Source organism: Mus musculus, chromosome 1 (assembly GCF_000001635.26).
Source record: "Mus musculus strain C57BL/6J chromosome 1, GRCm38.p6 C57BL/6J".
Taxonomy (NCBI): Eukaryota; Metazoa; Chordata; class Mammalia; order Rodentia; family Muridae; genus Mus; species Mus musculus.
The window spans coordinates 135,055,913-135,083,495 of record NC_000067.6 but is presented as its reverse complement, the minus strand read 5'-3'; the positions used below and the strand labels follow the sequence as shown (position 1 = coordinate 135,083,495).

The window sequence follows — 27,583 nt, the reverse complement described above, 5'->3', positions numbered from 1 at the left end:
ATAGACTTGGCTCTTTAAGGACAGGGCACACACATTGCTGGGCTCTGTGGTTTCATCACTGAGGACAGTGCCTGTATGTTGCAGCCAGTTACAAATACTTACAGTGAAGACAGAGCTGCACGACTAAGTGGCTTGACCAGAGCTCTGGAGCTGGGGGGTGGGGGTGGGCCGTGAGGCTCACAGGTGATGTCTGCTGGCTTACCGCGCACCAGGCCTTGTTTAAGCTCTTTACCATCGAAGAGGGCAAGGCAGAGACAGGTGAACTCACTTACACAGAGTCTCAGGGCCTGCGAGAGTTCAGTCTCACTGCAGCAGGGCTGTTGCCGAGCCATGAAATGCCACAGGATGATGGGCTTTTCTAGGTCTCGCAAGGAAGAAGGAGCCAAGAGGGGCAGTGTGCAGGCACTGTGCAACCCATAGACCATGCTTTGCTCCCAGGAAAGGTCACCTGACTCTGAGTACCGCTAGGAGCAGCTCCCTCTGCCTTATCAAGGGTCTCAGGGAAGGGCAAAGGGGGCAGAAGTCATACGTTGCAGTTAACTTTTGGTGGCACTTCTGCGTGGAGTTTTAGGCCCTGAGGATGGGTCTAGCTTAGCAGCTTCACGAAGGAGTGTTGGGTCAGCTCATTTGGGATGGGCCTGGCTCCTTCCAAAGATATCGCCCTGTGGTTCTGAGGGTTAGAACCAGCCACAAGCTCCTGCTCTTCATTCTTCTCAGGTGCCCAGGCCCCCAGCTTGCTGCTGCTGTGACATGGTATCTCTATCTTCAGAGAACCACCATGTAGCCCAGGCTGTCCTAAAACTAACTCTGTAGTTCAGGCTAGCCTCAAACTCCCAATCCTCTTACTTTTTACTCCCAAGTGCTGGAATTATAGGAGTGCACAGTAACCACCACCACAACCACCACCACCACAACCACCACCACCACAACAACAATAACCACTAAAACAACTGCCACCACCACCAAACCCATTCTGTAAGAAAAAGGGGAAGCCCGGGTATAGTGGTACATCAAACCACAGTTTCTTGTATCTAGCAATTTTGAGAGGGAGGTATCTCTCCAGTTCTCTTGTCCTTGGCTTCCTATCTGTGCCACCCGACTTTGAGGCAACCCACAGAGGTCCTGGTGATGTGACAAGTAGCATGGTCTTTTAACCACAAGTACAAACAAAATCGTGTGTGTCTATCTCACCTGAATTTTAGTAATGTCTCCTTCCCTTTATCCTAGCCCCACCTTAATTAATTAGGCCACCTGTTGATGCCTTGGGTTTCCAGCTTTCTCCCTGGTACAATCTGACTTACACAAAGGTCTTCTTTTCCTGGCTGTCTCCTGGGAGTCCCCTTCATAGTACTCCAAACCCTTGCTAGCCCTTCAGCCTCTCCCTTCCTCACCCTGCCCGCTCTTTTTTCCCCCATCAGGGGTCCTCCTGGCACTGTTAGGCAGGCTGGGAGGCATTGTTACCAAAGAGGGAGCCAAGAAAAGACAAAACAAAGCAAACAGACATCTATTTAAAAGCACAACATTGTTCTCACATAGGAGTTTGTGCAAAGCCCAAGAGAACAATCTGTGCTGCTATGTGGATAGAGAAATACATTTTCCCGGATGGAAGTAACTCCCTGGTTTGGCAATTTATGAAAACTGCAAAATCCAAGAGAACTTGGTGTTGTGTTGTGAGTCTGGGGTTTTTAAGAAGATAATGACAAGGAGATCTTCCTTCTCCAATAGGAGGTTCATCTCCGGGAACAGACTACACGGAGGAGGCCACACTGGAAAGCCTGAGGTCCTTCTGGGCTTTAGAGCTCTTGGGGCACTGCAGGAACTTGCAGCATGACCACAGGTAGCCCTGCTCCTCCCCAGATCTGCTTTTGCTGTGTCAATGTGAGCAAGGTACCTGTCATGATGGGGCCTCTGCAGACATGTGGGATGATGCTTTTAGTCTTTATTGTATCCATCACTTACCGTGGTGCTGAAGATGGATCACAGGTCCTTTATTGTCTTAGGCAGATGTGGTGGGAATCCCCCTCTCTCCCCACTCTGGGCTTTCTAACATGCCCTATCCTACTCCTCACTGCCGCTATTAACTCCCTCACTGTCTCCCAGGATGGTGGGATGTCTGAATACTTCAGACTGGTCCTTAGGGAAGGGCTGTACTTAGGTGTTATGTGGCCTGCTGAGTCCCACCAGGAGACCATGAGAAGGCTCAGGAGAAATGCCTTGTCCCATTGTGGGTCCCAAATGGTGCTAGCCCATGTGCACTGGGTAGAATATTTGTACAAGCTATAACATACTGTAGCCATGAGTGACCTAGAGGGACATCGGGAAGATTCCCCTCAGAGATGACTTTGAGCCACAGGACTTATACTACGGAAGAACACTGTCTTTCATTAGTTGCAGCACAGTTATCTAGTTAGCTTTCTGTTTGGTACTGTGTGTGTGTGTGTGTGTACCAAGGGCCTGGGAAATGCAACGCAAGTGCTCTACCACTGAGCAAAATTCCCAGATCTCCTTTCCAACCATCCACTAATTTGTGGTTTATTACCACTATTTTCAGTTAGTATACAAAACAGTGAGTCTTACTGTGATTTTTTTCTTTCTTTTCTTTCTTCTTTATTTTTTATTTTTTTATTTTTTTGAGACAGGGTTTCTCTGTTGGCTGTCCTAGAATTCACTCTGTAGACCAGGCTGGCTTTGAACTTTGAACTCAAAGAGATCCACCTGTCTTTTCCTCCCAAGTGCTGTAATCAAAGGCGTGCACCACCACCATACCTGACTCTTACTGTGATATTTATTTACACACACACACACACACACACACACACACACACACATTTATAGTTTGTCCATGCTCAGTGACCCTCTCTTCATTACTACAGCATTCCCCACCTCCTTGCCAGCCCTTTCCTCTTCCGATAATCTCCTTTCTGTGTTCACTGACACACTTCATTGAAACCTTATCGAACACCTCTGTTTGCCAGATGCCCTAGTAAGCGTGAAGACTGCACAGATTAAATCCTCGCCTTGAAGAAGTGTGTAGTAAAGCTATGTGTGTTGGTACCCATCTCTAAATCTAAGCCCACAAGAATCTAAGGCAGGAATATTGCCAGTTCAAGACCAGTGTGACCATATATGTCTCAAAAAATGTGATGAGAAGTGTCATCATGTACCAGTAATTATAATTCAGTTAAATAACTATGATACTAAATACAGGCATATTTATTAGGCAGTTGTTTTACATTGTTAACTCTGGTAACTTCATATTGCAACTCCTGTCAGGTGAGTATTGATACTATTATCATCCCATTTTACAAGCGAGAGGATAGAAACTTAGAGGCAGAAGTGACAGGACCAGAGTCACAGAGTCAATTAATACACCCAGGCAATGTTAAATGCAGTATGGTTTTCAGTATGTGGCTCATTGGGTGACTGTGTACAAAGTACCACAGAGACTCCTGTGGCCCAGCTCTGTCTCTAAAGAGGTAACTATAGGACATAGGCATCGCCAGGGGTAGATTCATGCCACCCTATGACTCGAGTCAGTCAGTCAGTCAGTCAGTCAGTCAGTCAGTCAGTCAGTCAGTCTCTCACAAAGACATACACACACAGACTCACTCACACACCCCCGCCCCCATAGCTATGGAGGAGAGGATATGTTAATTAGTTTGACTGTGGTTCTTATTTCACAATGGAAATGTGTATCAAATCAGCAAGTTGCACAAATGTATAGAGTAAATTATATAATAAACGTGTTTACAATATATACAATATGTAGTATGTATTAATAAATACAATAATAGTAACCCAAAATAACTAACTGTAGAGATGGACAACTTGAGTTCTTATCCCAAAAAGGGTTCTGTGTTGTCAGCCCCTCCTCCAATGTGGGGTGTCCTTTCACCTGCTCCCCAGCAGAATGCACAACCTCTCTGTCATTGGTTTTTTTTTTTTTTTCTTCCTATAGGGAAAACTCAAGCAGACTAGTCTCCCTGGGTCCTTGGGTCTCAGCCAGCTCCTGGAGGAGCATCTCCAGGTGCCCACACCCTCCAGCCTGGTTCTGCTGCTCTGGGCCCCCTCTGTTTCCTAGCATCCTCCCTTTTATCAAACCTGTTCCCTGTCTCCATGGTGACACTGCCTCACCCAGCTTCCTTGGGTGGTCTGGTTGCCTCACCGGCTAAAGCTCTGAGAACATTTTCCTAATGTGCAGCCAGAAGCTTCCACTTCCTGTGCCCAGGGCTACCCCTTTCATATTGCCACACCCTTCACTTGAACAGCCTCTCTGTCAACATCACCCCCATCCCTCCCACCACACCATGCTGTGTCCAGCCGAGAGCACACATGGCCCCTCTGGGTATCCCAAGGCCTACTGGGAGGAAAGTTTCAGGGTGAGACTGTTGGCCACCCTCCACACCCTGTGGCTGTCAGTGACAACAGCTGAGGGAGGGTGCTAGGAAATTGAGGGGAGCAGCAGAACCAGGGCTCTCCAGAATGTGGGGCCCTATGAACTGGACAGTCCCCATGTCCCAAACTTAGCCCTGGAGAGCTGTGTGTGTGTGTATGTTGTGGTATATGTACTATAATGTATATATGCGGTATACATGTGACATGGTGTGAGTATGGTATGTATGGTATATATAGTCTATGTATGTGTTTTGTATGTGTGTGTGTGTATGATATGGCATGCTTGTTATGTGTGTGAACATGATGTGGTATGTGGTGTTTGGGTGATGTGTGCTGTATATGATGTGTATATGTGTAGTATGTGGCATGTGGTGTGTGGTGTGTGTGCTATGTGTATAGTGTGTGTAGTATAGTATGTGTGGTAATTGGTGTGTGTGTGGTATGTGTGGTATGTAATGGTGTTCATGGGTGTGGTGTGGCCTACATGTGATGTGTATCATGTGATGTAGTGTGTTCACGGGATGATGATGTTCATAGATGATGTTCATAGGATGACAGTGGTAGAACAGCATTGTGCTTAGGCTTGGGTACCTATTTCAGCCACAGATCAGTTAGATCCCAAAGCTGTGTTTCTGGACACTAGATGCTACCTGAATTAGACAATCGGAAAGTCACACAGCCAAAGAAGAGTTGGGGAAGCTGCTTTCTTCCTGCAAAGGGCCTCTGCCTTCCTGATAGGTAGATGCCCAAGGATACTTTGTAACCTTTGCTTAGCCAGAGCTCCAACATGCAAAGTGCTGAATGGAAGAAGTATCCATCTGTAGGACACATGGATGCCCAAGCTCTGAAGGACAACATAGGAAGGTACATCCAAGCATTCTCTTATCTCAGAATCATGTGGATAAGCCAATAGACCCACAACCTCACCTTCAGTACCCAAGGGTCCAGGTACCCTCCAATTTCCCTCAACCCCAGGCATGCCAGAAACATCAGAGCTGTGTCCCCTGGGTTCACAGCTGGTTTCCTCCAACCGGCACAGGTCAGAGCTTTCAAACTCTGTGCTGGGAGTGTCTGCCTGTCATTTCTTCCTTCTATTCCCTGAAGGATCCCAGAGCCATCCCTTGGACCTATGGCGGCAGTGTGGAGGGCCAGGGCTTGGTCTCCCTTCCTCAATCCTTGGAGCAGGCCTTTGCTTTCCTCTTCTCCTGGCACCAGCCTCACCCCTTTTCCCCCCACCAGACACCATTTAAAATCAACCCCCTGGCCCCACCCAGCTCCTCTACAGCAGCTGGGCTGGGTGCTTGTCTGCGGCAGGATGTGTGGAGGGGGAGTGAGTGGGTGGGGGCACAGCCCCCTCCTCCCCAGGGAGAACAATGAAGCCGCTGGCCTTGGTGGAAAGGTGGAGGGAGTGGGTGGGGGGCATGGAGCTGCATCAGAGCCTCTGAGTGCGGCCCCTGGGGGGACAGCTGAATGATGAGGCCTGAGTCACATGCCCTGTATGCTCCTTGAACTCCCGCTCCCCTGCCTGTCAGGACACATCCAGAAATGCACAGGGTAAATATTTAGAGGTAATCGTATTTTTTTTTTTTTGGTGGCACCTTGCACCTCCTCCTTCCTGAGGATGAGCCAGGCCTGAGATTCGAGGGAGAGAAATCCAGGTAGACTCAGGATTGTCTCTGTGAGCATCACTTCAGAGCTGAGGGATCATGAGGGTTGAGCCCAGGCTAACATCCACCAAGGAGCCCTCTTAGTTCCACCAGCCCCAGCCTTCCTCCACTGTGACCAGGGTGCCTCCTGCAGCTGTCACTGAGCCCACCCATCCTAGCCCCTCAAGCCTGCAGATGCCCTTCCATTTCCACAGGATAGCGGGGAGGGAGGACAGTCAGGAGAGGAGCAGCCCATGTTGCACATGGCATTTTTCTTGGCTTTACCCTGCATGGAAAGTCTTCCTTGGAAGACATGGTCTTGGAGCCCAGGCTTTATCAAAGATAAAACATTTTAGACTAAACAGTCTTTTTATAGACTGGAGCCGGGCGGGCTCTCTCAGCAAGTGTCCCTCGCCATCCCCAGCCTGCCTCTCGGAGCACGCATGGAAAGCAAACCTGTTTCTGGGCACATGGAACCGAGAAGGTTTGAGGGTGAATTGTACTTCTGCGGAAAGGGGACATCAGGAAGGCCTAAGCTGCCCAGTGATTTGGTCTGCCTCCACCTTTATAGCCCTAGGGGGTCCGCCTCCACCTCTATAGCCCTAGGGAGCAGGCACTCAGAGACAAGAGTCAGCTGGCAGGGGTTTGAGGCGGGATGGAGCTCAAATGTGTCAGGCATCCGTCTGTCACATGGCCACTCACTCAGGCACAAACATAAGAAAATGTTAACATTGGGCAGTACCCACAAATCAAGCTGTCATCGGCTCTGCCCCACCAGGTCTGCAGAGCTGAGACTGTTGTACATAGTACACCAGAGGGAGAGTGGAAGGGAGAAGGCAAATACTTCTTAACTGCGTACTATTTACCAGGCAGTCTGCAAACATTAGCTCACCTAATCCCCACAAAGACCTTACCTATCACTAATCCTTGTTTTTAAAAATGGATAAGGAAATGGAGGGTCACGGTGGTCAAGGTGGGTAACTAGGGGAGACATTTGATTTGGGGACTCTCTGACTCCACTCAACCTCTTCTGTTTTTAATTTTTACTTTTAAAACTTTTGTATGCGTTGGGGGAGGGGAGTGCCAGGAATATGGAACTATGTTTGGGAGTTGGTTCTTTCCTTCCATCATGTGGGTTCAAGGGAATGAGCCTAGGTCATAAGCCTCAGCAGGAGGTCCATTTATCCTTGGAGAAAAGTCGATGGCCCCTTTTTTGTTTGCCTGGATGTCAAATAGCAGTTCTGCTGGGATTATGGAAAGGTTTAAATGGGATTATTTGGCTAAAGGCTAGTTAGTGCCTAGTATTAAGGTGGGTCTTCAGTAATGTTGATGGAATTATAGTGATGGCTTTGTGTGCAGAGCATCTTAGGGAACAGCAACACAAGTTCCTTTGGATAACATAGGCACGTTAGAATGCTTTAGATGGTAAATACTCAGAGGCCAGCTCTGCACATCTAGATAGATACTCAGGTACCTGGGCATCTTTGGGGAAGTTCCAAGAAGCCAAGAAAGGCAGAGGTCTGGGGAAGCAGCGCCAAGAAGAGGAGGTTGGCAGAGACCTCAGCCTGCAGTGAGGCCCACCATTACTGAGCGGAGCAACACACGCGGCTGGGGAAAAACCTGGGTTCAGGAACATCAGAGCTTGCTGCATGGGTAGTGACCCTGGCTCTCAGACTGAAGACTGTCCTCACTAGGGACCTTGCCTTCCTGCTCTGAAATCTTATGCTTCCTTCTCTTCCTCTTCCTTCTCCTTCACCGCTGCTTCTTCTTCTCCTCCTCCTCCTCCTCTTCTTCTTCTTCTTCTTTTCTTTTTCTCCTTCCTCTTCCTCCTCCTCCTCCTGCTTCTTCTTCCCCAAGGCTCCTCTCAACAGTGAGGTGGTTTTCCTGGCTAACCATAGCTAGCTCAGGGAAAACCTGCCAAAGGAAGCATGAAAAGCAGAGGGACAGCAGAGGGGACTGGAAAGTGGCCCAGATTTTTGCTCCTAGACTTACATGTGGCTGCTGTTGCCAGACATCCAGTGGGGTCCAGATGGCATGCTGGGAAGGTGGAGGAACAGTGGGAAACCCTGGGCTTCCCCTATACAGGGCTGGAGCTGATCATCACAGATAGTATAGACAGGTAACCACAGCCTGCTTTCCACCTTCTCTCCACCCAGAGACCTCAGTATGAACAACCTCACGGAGCTTCAGCCGGGTCTCTTCCACCACCTGCGCTTCCTGGAGGAGCTGTGAGTTGATGGGTGGGCAGGAGTTGGGGTCTGGGTGGGTGGGAGGTGGGTGAGCAGGAGGCAGGGTCTGGGTGGGTGGAAGGTGGGTGGGTGGAACTCTCTGGTCAGCAGCTGTAGGGTCCTGGGCTCTCTGGAACTTGAGGGAGAAGGGAGAAAGCAGAGCTCACTCGGGAAAAAGGTGTTCAGTTGAGACCTGATACATGGGCAAAAATTCCAGCGTCCCAGTGTTAAGCCACGAGGCATTGGAGGTGTGAGCCAACACTCTCTGCAGCTCTTTCCCCTACCCCATGTTTTAAATTAATTAATTCATTAGTTTGTTTATTAAGACAGGGTCTTATTATATAGTTCAGAGTGGCCTGAAATTCACGATTGTAGCTCAGACTGGTCTTGAACTTAGCACTTATCTTGCCTCAGCCTCCTGAGGGCTGGGATATCAGGCATGAGTTACCTTACTTAACATAGCTTTCCTTCTTTAAAAAAAATTTGTTTTTTTTCCCCTTAATTTTATATGTATGGGTTTCATGTGTCTCTGTGCACAACATGCATGGCTGTTGCTCTAGGAGCCAGAAGAGGGCATCAAAGCCCTTGAAACTGAAGTTACAGATAGTGGTGAGAGCTGCCCAGTGGGTGCTGGGAATTGAACCCACTAGTGTCCATAAGACTGGGCAGTGTTTGTAAGTGCTGATTCTTTTCTCTGTGGCCTAGCTTCCACTCATGATCCCACCTGCCCCCTGGAAATCACCTTTGAACTTTTATCCCTAATATAAAGGCTCTCTGCCTGCGGGAAGGGGAGCTCCATGTGGGCGGGGCATTCTGAGGTGGGCGTGGCACAGCTGGGATGGGAACCTAGAGGAGAGCTAAGGCATTTAAGCAAGCCCAGCTTTCCATCTCTTACTCCCCAAGAAGGGGCTGGGCCTGTTTAAAAGGCCCCACCTAAGGGAGCAATCCACCACCTAGGCCCCCATCACAGAGCCCAAGGGTGGTGATCCCAACTCTGTCTTGTAAAACAGCAGATGTCAAATAAACAGACAGAGGCAATAGAGATTATCAGGGCCTTGGGCGCTCTGGCTCTGTCACTGAGCTGAATCCTTCTCATGGAAGCTGGCTGTGGTGGAGTGTGCCACCAGTGCTTATACAGGGCAGGCTGAGGCAGGAGAATTGTGAACATCAGGTCATCCTGGACTGCCTAGTGAGGCCCTGTCTAAAACCAACAGTGACAAAACCCCAAACAACATCAACAACAAAACAACATGCACGCAAGCGCGCGTAAAATAAGACCTTAGCTCTAACACACACACACACACACACACACACACACACACACACACACACACACACACACAAACTACCCCTCAGTTTTTCTTATCTGAAATTCGAGGGTAGTACAGGTTGAGTATTCTCAAATCTGAAATCTGAAATTTTTTTGAGACAGGGTCTTAGTATGTAGCCCAGGGTAGACTAGAATCGTCTATGTAGCCAAGCTGGCTTTGAACTCATACTTTTCTGCTTCCAAGTCCTTGGATTACAGGTATGTCGTACTACCACACCTACGTTTAAAATCGGAACCATGTTGTGCACTGGTAGGCCACCATGGTGGGCAGTTCTGCCCCTGACTTCATGTGACAAGCACAGGAACACTGAAATATTGCAAAAGTCAAGGACTGCAGCTCATTGTTGGGGTTATCACTCTCCGCAGGTTTGAGGTGCTGGCCTCCATCTTTAGTACCCCACTGGCCAACATAAACCTGCCTCAGGCTCCATGTTTATAAAGCAATCTCATTTTGGTCTAGTTGGTGAGATGCTCAGGGGGAAGGCACTTCCCACCAAGCCACACAACCTAAATTCAATGGTGAGAACCTTAGGCTGTCGTTTGACTCACCCGTGTGGGTCACGGCACATACTCAGTCACAAGCGTACACACACGCCAAATAAGTAAATGTGAAATCAAATAAAATCCAGTGAATTTATGTCTAAACTTGGACCCATCCCCAAGACAGCTCATTATCTAGATGCAAATATTTGTAGATCTGAGGAATCTGAAGGCCAAACACCCCTGGCTCTGAACACTTTAAATCTGGGATACTCACGGTCTCCTGCCCCTCCCAGGATTAACGGTGAAAGTGGAGCTGATGCCAGGAGGTGAACAGTGAACCTTGGAGCTCAGGAAATGCCAGTGCTGTCACCACCCTCTCTCCTGTACTCCCAGACAGAACCTCACCCCCTTCAAGGGTTCCCCGGCAACACCTCTGACCTCTGTCTTTGATTTGCAGGCGGCTCTCAGGGAACCACCTCTCACACATCCCGGGACAGGCATTCTCTGGCCTCCACAGCCTCAAAATTCTGTAAGTAGAGGCTAACCCTTTCACATGAAGATGTAGTGCTTAGAATGGCAGACAGGGTGGTGGGGGGCGGAGAGGGGTTGTCATTCAGAGTCTGGCTCTGGTCCTGGTTTCCGTATCTCCATTCCTCTTGTTTCTCATTATTTCTATGTCTTTTCTTTCCCTCATCTGATGTGTAAACAAAGATTAAGAGGAACCCAAAGTGCCTGGCAGCCCTTCAGGGATGAAGTGACTCTGTTTATGAATGGTGACCGTTGCAGGGCTCTGTTGGGGTTTATTTTATTTTTTTACATTTATTATTTATTTTTGTGTGTGTGTTGAGTGAGTGTGGAGGCCAGAGGACAGCTTTCAGGAATTGGTTCTCTCCTTCTCCCGGTGGGTCCGGAGGTCAGAACTCGGGCGGTCCATCAGGCCCAGCAGCAGGTGCCTTTACTCACCGACCACATCACTGCTCCTTTGTTTTAAGTTTTGAGGATTGGGGATGTAGTTCAGTTGGGAGAGTGTTTGCTTAACATATAGAAGGCTCTGGGTTAGGTCCCCGGCATGGTAGAAATGGGCATGATGGTGCATGCCTGTAATCCCAAAACTCTAAGATCCTCATCTGACAGATGTCCATAAGATCAAATTGCTTTGTCCATAAAGTGCTTGTCATGTGAAAATGAGGACCCGAGTTGAGTCTCCAGCCCCGTAATGAAGCCAAGTGTGATGGCTTGTGCTTATAAGGCCAGCACTTACAGGGTTGAGAAGGGCGAGCCCCTGGGTTCAGTTGTAAGCCAGCCTAGCCAAAGGGGTGAACCTGGTCCCAGTGAGAGACCTGGTCTCAAAAGACAAACAATCCCCCAAACAAACAAATCAAATCAAACCAAACAACAAAACAAAACAAAATAAACAAGATAAGAGAGAAAGAAGGAAAGAAAGAAAGAAAGAAAGAGAGAGAGAGAGAGAGGGAGAAGGAGGGAGGGAGGGAGGGAGGGAGGGAGAGAGGGAGGGAGGGAGGGAGGGAGGGAGGGAGGGAGGAAGGAAGGAAGGAAGGAAGGAAGGAAGGAAGGAAGGAAGGAAGGAAGGAAGGAAGGAAGGAAGGGAGGGTAGGTGCCTGGTGATGGCTCATGCCTTTAATCCTAGCCCTCCAGAGGCAGAGGCAGGCAGATCTCTGTGAGTTTGAGGCTAGCCTGGTCTACAGATCGAGTTCCAGGCTACACAGAGAAACTGTTTTGAAAAACAAAACAAAACAAAACAAACAAAAAAGCAAGGTGGAGGTGGTTGCTTCTTCCTGAAGAATGACACCCGAGACTGACTCTGTAGCTTATGTGCACATGGAATCACACACATGCACCTGCATGGCCATTAAGAGCACACGCACACACATATACAGAAATGAACTTCAACATCATTCTCAGCTATATAGCTTGAAAACTTTGTAAAACCCAGTACTTAAATTTTTTTTTTTTAGTGAACATACTAGATAATGGGTTTTCTTTTTACTATTCTCTGTGCTAAAATCATTTTAATGTCCTTACTAAGGAGTTATCTCAAGACACTAGCAGATGGAAAAGCAGTGTTCACTATGACATTTTAGCCATACATGTCGTACTTTGCTCAGACTTACTCTCCCCACCCTCCCCATCCTTCAGTTTGTCGATTGATTTATTTTGAATTTTTTTTGTTGTTGTTGGTTTTTTTTTTTTTTTTTTTGGTCCTTGACTTTTTGAGAGAGAATCTTTCTATGTAGACCTGGCTGACTCGCATCTCAACAACTCATTAAGTACACCAGGATCCCCTCAAATTTGTATTGATTCCCCTTGCCTTCTGCCCTTGTAAGCATGGTATACCCCAATCCAGCTTTTTTTCTTTTCTTCTCCTCCCTCCTTTTTTTTTTTTCCTAGACAAGCTCAGGATAGCTTTTCCTGTCTCAAACTCTGAGGTGCTGGGATTATACGTATGTACATGCCCAGCTCCGTATATGCCTTTTCCTCTTCCATGTTTCTCCTTAGTCTCCGTGTCTCCAGCTCTTTGCTATTAAAAACACTGCGAAGGAATTTCCTTCAAACTGGGCTGCCTCTTCTGGCCCCTTCATACCTTCTCAGGATCAAAAGGAGCACGAGGCTAGGAGAGGACCTGACTCTTAGTTAGTGAGCCCACTGTAGAGAGGAAAGTGGGCACTGTCCACTTCTACCCTAACCCATGACGTATCTTGTCCTTGCTAAGTCCATCTTTCCAAAAGGGGTAAAGGTGGGAGGAGATGGGAAGAAGTGGATACAGAGTCTAAAGGAGGGTGGAGATCAGAGAGGGCACAGCATCCCAAGGGACCAGTGTGAAGAAAATGAGCATTTGAGGGGCTGCTCCAAAAGCAACAGAATGAGCCCCAGGGCTTTCCAGTTCTGCTGTCTGGTCCCCACTCTAGATACAGCTCTTCTCTGTAGAGTTGTGCAGGTTGTTGGCTGCACAAACGCATCTGAGCGAGGGGAGAAGGCCTGAACCCCAATTCTGAACCCCAGTTCTGTGCCTGGGTTTGGAATGGTATCCATCCAAAGGCGATCCCTCTCCTGTTTTCTCAAAGTGGCTCATGACAGCAGCCCTTCCTCTGGACCTTCCAGTTTCCAGATGATCGCCGGTCTGTATCTGAGCACTTTGTGTATCTGGTGTCTTTAGTCTCCAGCTTCTTTCTCCATCTGCCTCTAGATCTCTGACTTCTAGGGCTCTGAGGCCTCAGTGTATTTATTCCCTGTAGCTGTCCAGGGTGCAGGGCGGGGAGGGGGAGAATGGGGGAGGAGGCATCTTGAACTCACAGCATAGTGCAGGCAGACTGCTTGGTGGTATATCTGTGCCCAGTGGCAGGTTTAGACCTGCAGTAGGATTAGAAAGCAGGGCTCTGTTTGCGGGGCCTTCAGAAGATGTGAGGCTCACATCCCGTTCCTAAGGCTCTGGCTTAGAGATGAGCCTCTTCTTTCTTCTCTGCCTGCATTAGGCAATAAATCAAAGACTGGAAGAAACCGCAGCCGGCCCGCCCCCTTTCAACCAGCGGCGCCTGGGCCCAGTGAGCAGGTTGGCCAAAAGCATTATGTGGAAGCCAGGACAGCCAAGCTGCTCACCCCCCCTCTGCCAGTGACCCCCCATTTTGCTCCATCCTTGAAGACCACCAATCACTAAAGTCTTGTATCCTCTGTCTGCAGAGTTCCCTTGTTCGGGGACAGGAGGCACGCTGGGGATCCCCACCCATCTCCCCCAGAGCAGGAGAGTCCATATGTGTCCTGGGTACTAAGTCCTTTCTAACATCCAATGACACTTTTGCTGGTTGTAGGTTCTTGTCTCTCAGACCTGTAAGAAAATAAGAACAGTAGTGCCCACCCCCACCCGTGGCCTAAGAGCTTCTTAGGAGTACAAGGAGACACTTGCTTTCTATGTTCAGACCCTTCCCAAGGCTGTGGCTTTTTTTTTTTCTGAGGCCTCTAGAGTAGACGGGCAACAGAGGACATGAAAATACAAGGAATCCTCTCTGCTCCCCTCCTAAGGGACTGCAGCAGAGTCCCTCCCAGGTGACCTCTCTACACTGACTGTGGCTCTCCTCTCCTCTGAGGGTCCTCAAGCCTGCCAGCTTAGTGCAGGTCTGATCAAGAGAGTCAGCCCAAGCAGGAAGGTCTAGCCTGAGGAAGAAGGTCCCGTGAGGCTGTAATGACCCAGGTGCTAAATTCACAGAGCTGCTCTAAGGGAAACCATACCCCTGATGCCCCAGACATGTGGGGCAAAGCCTGGACCTTTGGCTGTTCTGTCCGCTGTGCCTTTGCAGGGCGCAGAGCAGCTGTAGGCAGATTCCAGGATCCTGGCACCAGCCCAAGGAGATCATAGGATGTGTTGTGTTTCCCCACTTTACCTCCCCGCAAAGCTATCATCTTAGAAAACAAACATGGTCTAGCTTGACCCTTCCCATCCTCTGCAGACCATCCGAGGCTTAGAGCCACCCTGGTTCAGGTCAATGTAGCCCTATCTAGAACAACCCTGCTGAGTGAGCTTCAACTACCTTGCACCAGACCGAGATTTGAGTAACAAGGGTTATTCAAAGGAGGCTCAGGGCTTTCCTCCCCTCTTTGCCTTTAGAAACCTAGGTAGGAGGTTTCCCCGGGGGCCCTGCTCCTGGATAGAGCCTAGATCCCAGAGTGAGATTGTGACTCAGGATTCCCTCTTAGTAAAGACTAAGGTTCTAGAAGCTGCTCACTGCTTCTGATCTTGCCCATCCAGTCCAAAGCCTGGTTGGACACAGAAGGGAGGACGGGGGAGTTAGATCTTGGGTCCAGCACAAGGAAATCTAGTGTGACGTCAATGGTATGGAGCTATCTCAGGTTGACACTGCCCTCTTCCTCTCTGTTTGGACTGATGAACTGAGTGGAGCCGACTTGGAAAGGACTCGAGTTCCTTGAGAGCACTGAGGTCTTCAGTCTGCTTCTTGAGATGCTGTGAGGAGCCCAGGGAGATCTTTTATGCTGCTCTTCAGCAAGAGCTCAAGTTCCATCCTCCCAAGAGACTGGATGGCAGGAACTGGGGCTCTCTGGAAGCAGAGAGAAGTAGGGCTAGACTCAAGCAGACTCAAGACTTCACCAGTAAAGGGAACATGGCAATGGTGTAGGTCTGAACTTCCAGCACCGGAAAGGCTGAGGTAAAGGACCACTGAGTTCAAGCCAGGCTGAGCTAGAGATAAACTGTCTCTCAAAAAGCCGAGACCTGGAGCTGGAGAGATGGGATAGGGGTTAAGAACATATGTTGCTCCTGCAGAGGATCCAGGATCAGTTTTCAGCAGTCACATGGTGGTTCACAACCTTCCTTAACTCCAGCTTCAACAGCGCCAACATCCTCTCTGGGTCTCCTTGGGTACCAGACATGTACATAGCGCACATACATACATACATATAGACAAAGCACTCATGTATGTTGAAAAAAATTCAGTGGCAGAGTCCATGCTTAGCGTGTACAAGGCCTTGGGTTTGATCCCCAACACTACAAAAGCAAAACAAAAACATGAATACATCAAAATGATGAAGGATCTTTTACAGGCTGCAGAGGGTGGGTGAGCTTCAGACCCTGCCTCACTCATCCACACAAGCATCCCCATGGGCACCAGATCTCACAGAAAGAGCCTGGTGAAGAGCACTGGGGTGGGGTTGACTCTCTGCTACCTGCCCCACCACCCCTGCTCTCTGTCACTGAAATTCATGGTTTCTGCCCCCAGATACCTCCCTGGCAAGAGAAATATTCTGAGTATGTTCTTTGTAAATAAGTTTCAGAGGGGGGGGGCGTTGCTGAGGTGACTTGCACTAGACACCTGTTTGCACGTTGGACTCAATCTTGAGCTTAAAAATGAATAATGCATCATCTTTTACACCAAACATAGCCCCAGATGCTTAAGTGGACCGTCCTATGGCCTGAGCATTTTCCAGGTGCTTCTAGTGTGCATCTAGAACCAGGAGCAAAGGGTTAAATCCATGTTGCCCCTATCAAGCCCAGCCTTGGCTAGAAAGAGTGGATCTTAGAGCCTGGTCCTAATGTTGCTGTTAATACGATTTGTAACTCTGGGGAAATCACCTCCATTGCCTCACCCTAGAGAATAAAGGGTTACTCCCTTCTGACCATCTTTCCACCCAACTGGGCTTCCATACAGTAATGCTGGGAAAAGAGGCTGGGAACAGCAGAGAAAGCAGGTCAGGCCCAGCACCAGTGAGCACTTTACACTCCACCTTGCTGGGTATTGATTCTCAAAAGCAAGCCACACTATCTGTCCCAGCGTGGCTATCGGGGAGAAGCTGAGTTCCCTGACCCTGGAAGGAAGGAGAGTTAAGTGCATCCTTAAAGGCACAGCATGGAGACTTTAAAGATCTCTCTAGAGCCGGTGAGATGGCTCAGTGAGTAAAGGCCCCTGCCACCTCCAGGATGCACATGGTGAAGGGCGAGTCTGTTCTTACTAACTCTAATTTCTATCTGAATACACACGGATGCATACACACACAACAGAAATAAAGGAGTGGGGGTGACATCAGTTCTGATTGATATGTTAGGGGGGCTCCTTGGAGGTGCAGGTCACCTGTGCAGTGATAAGCTATAGCTTTGGGGACCTGGGAGTGGTATACGCAGTGACCACTACTTACCCAACCATAGTTTCTCATGGATCCTTGATCTGAGCTTGCTGTGATCTTTGTGTGGGAATCATGAGAAGCAAAGCAGTTGGCAGAGATCAGAGTAAAGAGGCACTCACAGCTTCAAAGTCAGGAGGTGGAGGAATGGAAGCACCCAAAGTAGTCAGCCAGAAAACTCTGCTAGCTCCCTCACCACATGCCCAGAACAGAGGTCTCCAAGGAGCTCCTAAGCTCTGCTTTGGGGTCATCTTCAGGCCTGATGTCGACCCAGTTCCAGGAGGGCAGCTGAGCCAGATGGTTTTCTTGACTGTCTTGTTATTTCTTCTGAGTTGTTGTGTGAGACTGCATTTCTCACGCGCGCTAAGCAAGGCCTCATTCACCATCACTATCATCTTTGTTTACGTCACCATCATCACCACCACCATCCCATCACCACCATTGTCATTTGGATAATTGAGGATAGAGCCCAGGGCCATGGGTATGGTAGGCAAATCCTCTGCCAATGAGCCATACCACCAGTACTTCTGAGAAAAGGTGTTGTCTCTAGGTCTCTTCTCTTAACCAAGGAGGGAATTGAGGCTCAGAGAGGGGAAGTGACCTCCTTAAATCAGCCAGTAAGCCATAGACCTTAGACCCAGACATTAACAGTGATAGTTGATGAGATCCGCTAGGGTGCTCTGAGTTCCATCTCTGTGTGAGACCTTGCTGTAAAGTAAGTTCCCTGCGGGACCATTGTATATGGAACCAATGAGCGGAGACGTGGTTGCCACACTTCCACAGTCACACAGCTGAAGAAGCGCAGAGCCCAGGGTTGGGATTCAGGCTACACAGCTTCAGTCATGGACATTGTACTTTTCAGTAAGTTGCTGAAGTCTGAAGCCCTCAGTGTGGACGGCATACCAAGCATACAGCAGGTGCTCACTGGGTGCTCACTCCCCATTGCATCCAGGGAGCATGGCTAGCTATTGAGGCAGACCTATTAATGCTCATGGCCCTTTCTGTAATAACATGCTTAGGGCAGCCTGGGAGGGAGGGAGGGAGGGAGGGAGGGAGGGAGGGAGGGCTCAGTTGGTAGTCGGTTGCGTCCTTCCTCTCTGTTCCCTACCTACTTCCTGAATCTGCCTTGTACCCTCCTTCTCTCACATCTGGATCTAGAGCGTGGAGATAAAGAATGCCCGTGGGACAGGAAAGATGGTTCCCTTGGTAAAGGGCAAGGATTTGGTTAAATCCCTAGAACCCACACTGAGAAGAAAGCCCTATGCCATGGTAAACCCTTGAGCTTGTAACCCAGCTCTGGGAGGCAGAAACACATGAATCTCTGGGGCTTTCTAGCAGGCCAGCTTAGTCTATGGTGAGGCCAGTGGGAGACAGACCCTGTCTCAGAAAACAAGGTGGGCATCTCCTTAGGAAGCTGAAGTTGTCCTCTAGCCTCTACCTACCTGTACTGGCCAGTTTTGTGTCAACTTGACACAGCTGGAGTTATCACAGAGAAAGGAGCTTCAGTTGAGGAAATGTCTCCATGAGATCCAACTGTAAGGCATTTTCTCAATTAGTGATCAAGGGGCAAAGGCCCCTTGTGGGTGGTGCCATCTCTGGGCTGGTAGTCTTGGGTTCTATAAGAGAGCAGGCTGAGCAAGCCAAGGGAAGCAAGCCAGTAAGTAACATCCCTCCATGGCCTCTGCATCAGCTCCTGCTTTCTGACCTGCTTGAGTTCCAGTCCTGACTTCCTTTGGTGATGAACAGCAGCATGGAAGTGTAAGCTGAATAAACCCTTTCCTCCCCAACTTGCTTCTTGGTCATGATGTTTGTGCAGGAATAGAGACCCTGACTAAGACACTACATAAGCACCCATGTTCATGAACACACACACACACACACACACACAAACACACACGCTTGCAAGCATGCACTCATGTTCTGGTGGTAACTGCTGCCCAAGGGCCTCTGCTGTATTTCTTTTTCGTAATGTATCTATTTAATTTTATGTGTGTGGGATTTGTCTATGTGTATGTTTCTGCACAATGTGTGTGCAGTACCCATGGAGTCCAGCAGAGGGTGTCAGGTATCCTAGACTTGGACTTACAGACAACTGTTAGCCATCATATGGGTATTGGGAATTGAACCCTGGTCCTATGGAAGGGCAGCCAGTGCTCTTAACCACTGACCCATCTCTCCAGACTGTTTTTAATCCACATATTTAATTTTCCTCCTTCTGGTCTCTGTGCTTTCCTCCCAGCTTACCTAAGGCCCCTGTTTTGCCTGGAACCCCTGGAGTCAGAGCACCCCTTGTAGAGATGCTTATCTTTCTGTTGTTACCCGTTGCAAGCTCCCCAACTCTCTCTCCTACATATAGGGTTTCTAGGCTCCCCAGGAGCTTTGTGGTTTCTGTCTGCAGTGCCCTCATGGGCTTTGTGGCTGGCTCTAGTGCTAGGCTGGCAGCCTCAAAAACAGTTACTTAGCGTGTGCTTATGTGAGCTTAAGCCACCACAATAGGCTGATGACGGGGGCACTTCGAATTGCTTCTGGAGGCAAGGACTCCGGAAAGCATATCTTTGCGATGCCCTGTTACTTGAGGGGGCAGTTCTCAGACTTACCTTTACCCATATCTTCCATCTCAAAAAGAATCCCTTAGCATCTCAGCTGAATAGATAGGGAAACTGAGGCCCATGAAGTAAAAACCAAACACTTCCTGGCCCAAACTCGGCAGTAAATCGTCTCATCTCTCTCCTTTTCCCCCTCCCCCTTCCTCCCTCCCCCTCTCTATCTGTCTCTCTATCTCTCTGATTCTTTCCCATTCTAGCTCAGGCTACCCTGGAACTCAATATATATCCCAGACTGTCCTTGAACTTCTCTCTGCCTCCCAAGTCCTGGACTAAATGTCTGTGCCTCCATATCTTGCTCTCCCCTCTCTTCATTGTCCTTTTCGTCCTGCCATGTTTCCCAAACCTATCTCAGGAGACCACACCTTAAACTCTGAGCCCTGAAGCAGGGGAATGGGGAGAGTTTAGAAGGAGGAGCCCCTCTCCTACTGCCCTCCCACCCGGGTGACTCTCACAGATCTCTCTCTCCCCTTCAGAATGCTGCAGAGCAACCAGCTCCGTGGGATCCCAGCAGAGGCACTATGGGAGCTGCCCAGCCTGCAGTCGCTGTGAGTCATTGAGGGCCTACCTCCCTGCTCTGGGGCACAATCCAGGTCCCATCTTACTTCCTTTTCCTCTGCACCCCACTCACTGGTGCAGTCAGTGCTCCTGGCTCTGCTTTCTTGAGGGTTTTCATTGTCATAAATGTGTGTCTATGGCACGTGTGTGTTTGCAGGACTGTAGAAATGGAACCTCACTAGGTAGGGCCACCAGGACAGCTTTCCTGGGGCCACTGGCATTCTGCCATGGGGGCTAGGTTGTGGGGTGGAGACTAGTGTCCCAAAGAAGTACCAGGAAGGGGCTGTCTCCTCCTCCTAGCTGGATTTTGCCTGGGGGCTCAATAGGAGGAGGGCCAGGTTCAAACACCTTCTTCCCTCCTTAGTGAGGGGTTAGGGAGTGTTAGGGGGTACTGTGATCAGAGACTCCAGGCCACCCATGATAGAGCCCACCCCCAGGGAACCCTGCAGTTCCCCTTTTACCCAGCAGGGGAATCATAGCAGCGAGACTAAGCCTGCACCTGGAAGTGGGAATCGGTGCTAGGGTCGGGAAGCTGGCCCTGCCCACCTACTGGGTTGAATGCATGCTATGCACAGCACAGGGCTGGGAACCTGGTTGGTGCCTCACGCCTGCTTATAGAAGCCAACTGAAGTTTCGGTTGCATCTCTTGCCATCCAATGACATGGATACATGCTTTTTGGAAATATCCAAGTTGGAGCATAGGACTCAGGTAGGTATGACGTGTAGCCTGCTGGAACCTAGGCATGAGTAGTGAGTGTATGGGACCAGACTTTTACTGTCCTTGGGTGTGGGTTTTGCTGTGGCCCTGCCCAGAGCACGGATATGGGAGTCAGACAGTCTTAACCTGTTGTGATTGTTTTGAGCAGGAAGAGGGAGATAGGGAAGGTGGCTTCTCTCTGGATTCTGCCTTTATTTGTTTATTTATTTACTTACTTACTTACTTATTTACTTATTTATTTATTTTTAAATCAATCATCCCATTCATTTACATCTCAAATGACAGCCTTCTTTGATACTCCTCCATAAAACCCCCCATCCCACATCCACCCTCTCCCTCCTCCCCTTTGCTTCTATGAGGGTGCTCCCTTGACCACCCACCCTTTCCTGCCCCACCACTCTAGCATCCCTCTATGCTGGGGCATCAAACCTCCACAGGATCAAGGGCCTCCCCTCCCATTGCTGTCGAATACTTGGATTCTACCTTTAAATCGAGGGTCTTTGGCTAGTCGCAGCCACTACTGTTTTGGCTTTCCTCTCTATGGTCTCTGGGTTTACACTGCTTCTGTTGCCTGAGTGTCCTGGGCGGTAGAACCTGCCTTCTCCCACTCTCTCATCTGTCTGCCCTCCATCCCAATGTGTCTAGGCTTCTGGCCTCAGCAGCCTCTCCCTCCGTCTAGCGGAGGCAGAGGTAGGCAGGATGCCTTGGGAGGCCAAGGCCAGTAGCTGAGAGCCAGGAAAGCCTGTGCGTGCCGTCTTGCAGGCAGACTAAACATTTGCTTAGGACACCAGCGAAGAGCTGGGAAAGCCAAAAATAAGAGGTGGTACGTGGGATGGGGGGAGGGGTGACATTTCAATCAAAGCATCAAACAGACTCATAGGAAAAACTTGGACTTGTTTGGAAGTTAAATTATTAATTAAAAGAAAAAAAGCGAGTCACACCTTGTGCTGGAAGTCCCTGAATGTCCTGCTTTCGGGACAGGCCTGGCACTTCTAGTGAGATGGGCAGTTTCCCTCATGCTTTTTGAGAGTGGGCTACCCAGTTTGTGGGAGTAGAGCATTTACCCCAGCCCCATTGCACCCCTCTGCTTAGGCAGATGAAAGCAGAAACCAAGGCAGATGGCTGGGTTTTGGCTCTTAAGGTCTGGAGAATGCCAGCCTGCCAGGCAAAGGTTGGCTTCAGCCTGTGCCTCTGATCCTGACTACATGCCTCAGTTTCTCCATCTTCAAAGATCATGATCTTACCCTGGCCACCTCCAAGGGCGTTCCTGAAAAGAACACGGAGAATCCATTTGAGAGAGGTAGGGAAACAGAAGGCTCCACAGAGCTGTTCATCTAACCAGTCATCAGCTTGTTCATCCCTAAGTATTGCTGAGGCTGTGCTGAGTCAGCAACATTTGATTTAGGTCTTGAAGGGCCAGGAAATGTCAATTATGTGAAGAAGCAGGGAAGGATGGGGTGGGCAGAGGGGCCAGAGGGAGTTAAGGTAGAGAGGTAAAGGGGGAAGAGACTGAGTGATTTGGCTGAACTCTGTGTGTGTGTTTGTGTTGTGTTGTATGTGTGTGTGCGCGAGCACACACACGTGCGATTGTGCATGTGTATGCATGTGTATGCATGTGTACAGTGACTTGTGTGTGTCTGGAAGAATGATTAGGAAAGGCGCAACGTGAAGACTCTGAATGGCTAGGGTTATACCCTGAGCTTTTGGAAGGTGGAAGACTCAAGAAAAGACCCCGCTCCAGACATCGAAGGGAGGTGCTCCCCACCAAATTCAGTCCTCACCATGTCAGGTACCTACAGTAAGACCAGGCTTGTGTTAAGAAGACGACATGGCTAAGCTGACTGCCCATAGGCCTGTGTATCAGCTCCATGTGTTATATCTACCATGTAGCTTCCATGTAACCTTTCTTAACAAGTGCCCTCAGCTAACAGATGAGGGGACCTGCAGGAAAGTTTTGGGGCTATCCAAGGTAGAATTGTTGAGGCATAGGTGTATTTCAGCTGTGGGATTCCAAAGGCCATGGCAGAGACTGTCCTTTGACTTCCATCGAGCAAGCATGACCCTCCTCTCTCCCCAGAGCAGGAGCAAATGACAATGTCCTGCTTTCTGTTGGAAGCTGGTGCATCAGGGAGGCACAGGGGCACGCCTCTTTCCATGTCCCCCAATAGTGTGGGCTGTCCTTCTTAGAGCAGGCCAGAGGCACAGAGGGTCTCATGCCATCTGACACCTCCATATAGCGGCATCTCTGTTCTGGAGCCATGCATAGCTCGGCCCTCAACCAGGCATGGTTCTACCTTCTACCAGCTAGAACCAGACCCAAGGAGCAGGAACTAGGTATGGGGAGTCGAGTGTGGGCCTGGAGCAGGCAGGGGCAGCCAGCCTGCATTCCAGGGTCCATGCATTGAGCTGGATGTGGCACAAGAGCTATTTAGTTTGGCACCTGGGCTGGCAGAACCTTACCCCCAGCACCCCCTCTGCACACACTTACTTCCTCTCTGACCAACATGGGAGGAGTACAGCCACACCAGACATGTCATGCCAGTCGTGAATCTAGGCCAAGAGAAACCACTGGAAGCCAGCAGAGCCTGGGGCTGAATAGAGACGGGGTGGGGGTGAGGCCGGGCGCTGGGGAGAGCCCATGGAAAAGCAGGAGCATGGCTCTCAAAGGCAGCGCCAGGTTGGGCTGGGGTTGGAGATCTTGGGCAGCACAGTGGCAAGGAAAAGGGGAAGAAGACAGAAAAAAGGCCAGTCTTAGAAGCTCTGACTTCTAAGGGGAGTGTTTATCACCAAGGACAACTACACAGGGTGACCCTGGAGAAGAGACTCAAGAGTAACACGGGAGCCTGGGATCCAGTCACACATCTAAAACACAAAAACCACTTGCTACTCAGAGGAGGTGTGGGGAGTCTGGAGCACAGGGTGTGTGTCCAGGGATGCGCTCTTGAGGACAGAAGGGCACTACTAGGCTATGGGGGGAGAGGCAGAGAGGGGAACTCACTTGGCAATGGCCATTATGCCAATCTTGAACACTCCCAGGTAGCTTCTAGTTATGACCATTTTGTAGACGAGGCACCGAAAGCCCAGAGAAGGTAAGCAGCTCACTTGAGGTCAAACAGCTGGGAGAGAACAGAGGTGGGAGTTTGCTTTAGTTCAGACTTCATAGTACCAAGGTCTTCCCTCTGCCGTTAATACCTTTTTGAAGCTTTAACACCTTAGGATCCAGAGATCTAGGTTCAAGTCTTGACTTTATCACTAGCTGTCAATCATCTCCCCTCTTTGAGCCTAGGGTTCCCCGTTTCTAAGATGGGAAGGTCAAATAAAATGATTGGACAGCCAGACTTCCAGGAGATCTTCTTGTCTGATGATGATAATTTCCTGATAGGGCTCTGGTCCTGTTCTGGAATGACTGATGGCTTCTGAGACTTGCTCATGTTGGGCCTCAGTCTCACTGTCTATGCTATGACCAAGTTCCCTGTGAACTTTGCATCTAGCATCTTGGGAACCCAGCAGAGCTGGACAGGGAGAAGAAGGACATGTGTTCAGGAGAAAGTGACAGAGAATTTGAGCATCCAGTCCCATGGCAGGTGACCCCTGAGCACAGGCATAAGAGGGTTCCTGGGAAAGATAAGGCAGGTGCCCCCTCCTGCATACTGTGACCTACTTTGGAGGGATAGACTAATGCCCCAGACCAGACTAATAAGAGCAGTGTGCAGATGACACTTGCTGTGTGACAGTCTCTTGCACCTGTCGGTCCTCACAGCACTCCTGTGGGACCAGTACTACCACTGATTTCTCCCCACTCCACAGATGAGCATCGCAAGGCACAGAGAGGTGATGTTATTTTAGTAGAGCCACCATCGGAACTCAGGTGGCCCCAAGAGGAAGCCACTCGCACATCGACTATACCTAGCTGCCTCCAAGATTGAGTCTGAGTGGCAGAGGAAGGAGATGGCCAGCTCTAGGGTTTGGGTTATTTTGGGGCTTTGGGGACAGGGTATTTCCAGGGCACCTGCTTCAGGAGCTGTTAGGCTCTGCCATATGAGTTGCGGCATCCTGGATGCAACTACTCCTGCCTCTATATTGGAACTTTAAAGTAGAGCCTCAATGGAAGAGACAGGATGATGTTGGTAACCTGAAGAGCTAGGGCCTACCAATATGTTAGCTTTATCCCCGAGAACTCTTAGCCTTGGTGGGAACCTGAAGACTTTTGGAGAGAGAGTTCTAGTATGCCATGCCTAGTGACCATGCCTTTGGAGGGTGTACTGACACTCCAGGAGTTGATCTACAGCTCCACTTACAGTCCTGGATCATAGCATGGGCCAGGGGGAGGGTCCACAGGAATCTTCTGGCGTGACTGTAGGACTTTCCCATCTATTCATAGGTAAATTGACAGGAGGCCCCAGGGGAGGCTTGAGTGGTCTCGGAAGAACCCAGTTAGGCCTGGGATAGGGTGGAGCATTCCCTCTGGGAGGTATTCTCCAGAGTCTCCAGAGAGCTGAGAGAAACCTGAGGAGGGCTGGGCCAAGGGAGGTGTCTTTGGGGAAGGAACTGTGGGCAGAGAATGGGCAAACTTAATTACTGGCAGAGCCCACAGAACAATGGTCCTCCAGTTTTTTTGTCCAGAATAGCTGATTGTATCACCTGGGACCAGTATGCTATGGCATTCTCAGCCCCGTGGGGCACTGTGGTACCAGCATTCCACAGGTAGAGGCGGAAGGGCTCCAGTCCAAGAGCAGCTTAAGCTACGTAATAAGCCGGGTCTCAAAGCTGGCAATGCACATTTCCAGGTCCTGGCCCATCTCCACTGGATCATGTCTGTGGGTGGACTTGACTGTCTGAGTCCTTCAGCAAGTCTTCCAGTGATTCTGACCTACTGACCTACTGACCATGAAATAGAGATATGGGGAGCTTCCTTTTCTGGACCCCCTTAACATACTCCAATGGTGTGGCTTAAACAGAACTTTACACAGACACAGTCCTTCAGTCACTAGCAGGCTGTACTTGGCTAGAAATCCCGGGAGACACTTTGCCTGCCTCCTTTAGCTTCTGGTGACTACTGGCATCCCTTGTGGCTGCATTGCTCCTGTGTCTGCCTTCTGTCTTCTCCTGGCCTCTTCTCCTCTCTTCTGTCTCCCTGTCACCTCTGATTGGATTTTAATGATCTCATCTCAAGAGACTTCCTTAGATTCTATCTGTAAAATCCCCAAATGAGATCTCTCGTCCTCGTTCTGGACATTTGGATGTGAACGTATCTTTCGGGGTCATGTTTCAGCCTCTTGCAAGGGAAGTTGTGAAGGAAGAGGAGGAGAAATGGCCCCAGAGCGCTACTTGAGGGTCAAGAGTTGAGGGTGGGGGAGGATAAACTCACACACTTCTATCCATAATCCCAGCCTTTGGGAGGTGGAAGCAGAAAGATCAGGAGCTGGGGGCCAGACTGGGCTACAACAGCCAGAGTGTCAAGAGGAAACAACATACTCGCAAAAACTAGAAGCAACAAAAGAGCAAAGGTTGAGTAAAAGGAAGCAAACAGAGAGGGGAGAAAGCTCATCACCCCAGCCTGCGCCTGCAGGAATGAGGCAGAGGGAGAGCTGACAGGAGAAGGAGCAACAAGGCCCTGAGGCCTGAGAACTCTGAAGAGCCCAGCCTGGAGTCACCCAGTCTGCCACGAGGAAGGGAAGTCCCCGTCTCCAAAGCTGGCCTCAAGCCCTGCTGGTGACTTGGTGAGTTCTGTTGGTACCCCAACTTAGCTGCAAGTTAGGGAGGGCCCTGGGGCCCAGCTGTGTCAGGGGGCCTAGCATGGGGTCCCTAGGGACTTGTGGGGTGGCGATGGCCTCCTTGACGTGGCTATTTCAGGCAGCATAATTATATGCCACCTTGTTTGGCTCTTCCAGGGTTCCGGCAGTTGATTACTACGTGTGTCTACGCAGAGGCTGCTCTGAGGTGGGCGGGTGGGCAGACTAGTGCCACTTGCAGCCCATGAGGGTCCCAACATGAGTCATTTGGCTCCCGAGAGACATGGGGAGAGTGTCAATGGTGGGATGGGCTTAGGGACCTGCTGGTGATTCTTTCAGCCATAAATGCTAGTCTGGAGCAGACTTGGCTCCAGCAGGGCCACCCAGGAGCAGCACTGGGCTCCTGCAGGATCCAGAGCACTGCAAGGCAGAGTCAGGGGCTCCTCATCTCCTGCAGGTGTTTCGGGGTTATGTGTGGTGCTGGGGGCTCCTTAGGTGGGTCAGACAGTCGCAGACTGAAGTTCTTGACTCCTAAAGTCTGTTAGAGATCTAGACTAAGAGACCAGAATATCCGGGGATGAGCCTGGGAGCTCAGATTAGATTTCTGCACAGGTTTCTCCTCCAGCTAGGCAAAGGGCCATTCCTAAGCAGCCAAGGCCATTTCAGAGCCTTAGCCTGGACTCTGGGAATGTCTACACAGATGGGACTCCACCAGCCCCCCCCAACCCCGCGCCCCAGTCCGCTGTCTCTCTGTGTCCCCCTTCCTTCTCTCAGGCCTTTCTCCATTTATCTATCCTTTTCCACTTTGTAGAATGCTTGTAATGCACAATGGTATTGAAGACACTGGGTTAATAAATGAAGGCCCTCCCACTTAGTGGCTGATGACTTATGTGGGGATGTCAGATAGCCAGGCTTCATCTTCCCATCAACCACACTGTTAGAGCCAAGCTCCTGAGACAGAGAAGCCACTGCACGAGAATAGGGTTCAAAGCAGGGGTAAAGAAGGGAGCTGGCTGCACGGCTGAAACCCTGGGAAAACAGAGTGTGTGTGACTGCAATCTCGCTGGGAGCTAATATTTGCTGGGTGCTTCGTGTGCGTGCGGCAAGGCTTAATGTGCAGCAGACACAGGCTCATTTATTCTTTGCCATTCATCTCCAAGGAAGGTGCTGTGACCTCCATTTTACAGACGAGCAAATGGGGCTTTAGGGAGTAGCTCACAGCTAGCTCATCTGAACTCTGAGTTCATG

General features: G+C 49.8%; 1 protein-coding gene across 4 annotated transcripts in view; it reads left to right on the top strand.

Annotated features, from left to right (window-relative positions):
* Positions 1-27,583, top strand: part of Lgr6 (leucine-rich repeat-containing G protein-coupled receptor 6) — a 122,075-nt gene that overhangs the window by 21,879 nt on the left and 72,613 nt on the right. For all 4 annotated transcript variants that reach the window (XM_006529714.1, XM_011248036.3, NM_001033409.3 and 1 more), the window contains exons 2-4: positions 8,198-8,269; positions 10,540-10,611; positions 19,804-19,875. In XM_006529714.1, coding sequence (XP_006529777.1) covers positions 8,198-8,269; positions 10,540-10,611; positions 19,804-19,875 — 216 coding nt within the window. The remainder of the gene's footprint in view (positions 1-8,197; positions 8,270-10,539; positions 10,612-19,803; positions 19,876-27,583) is intronic.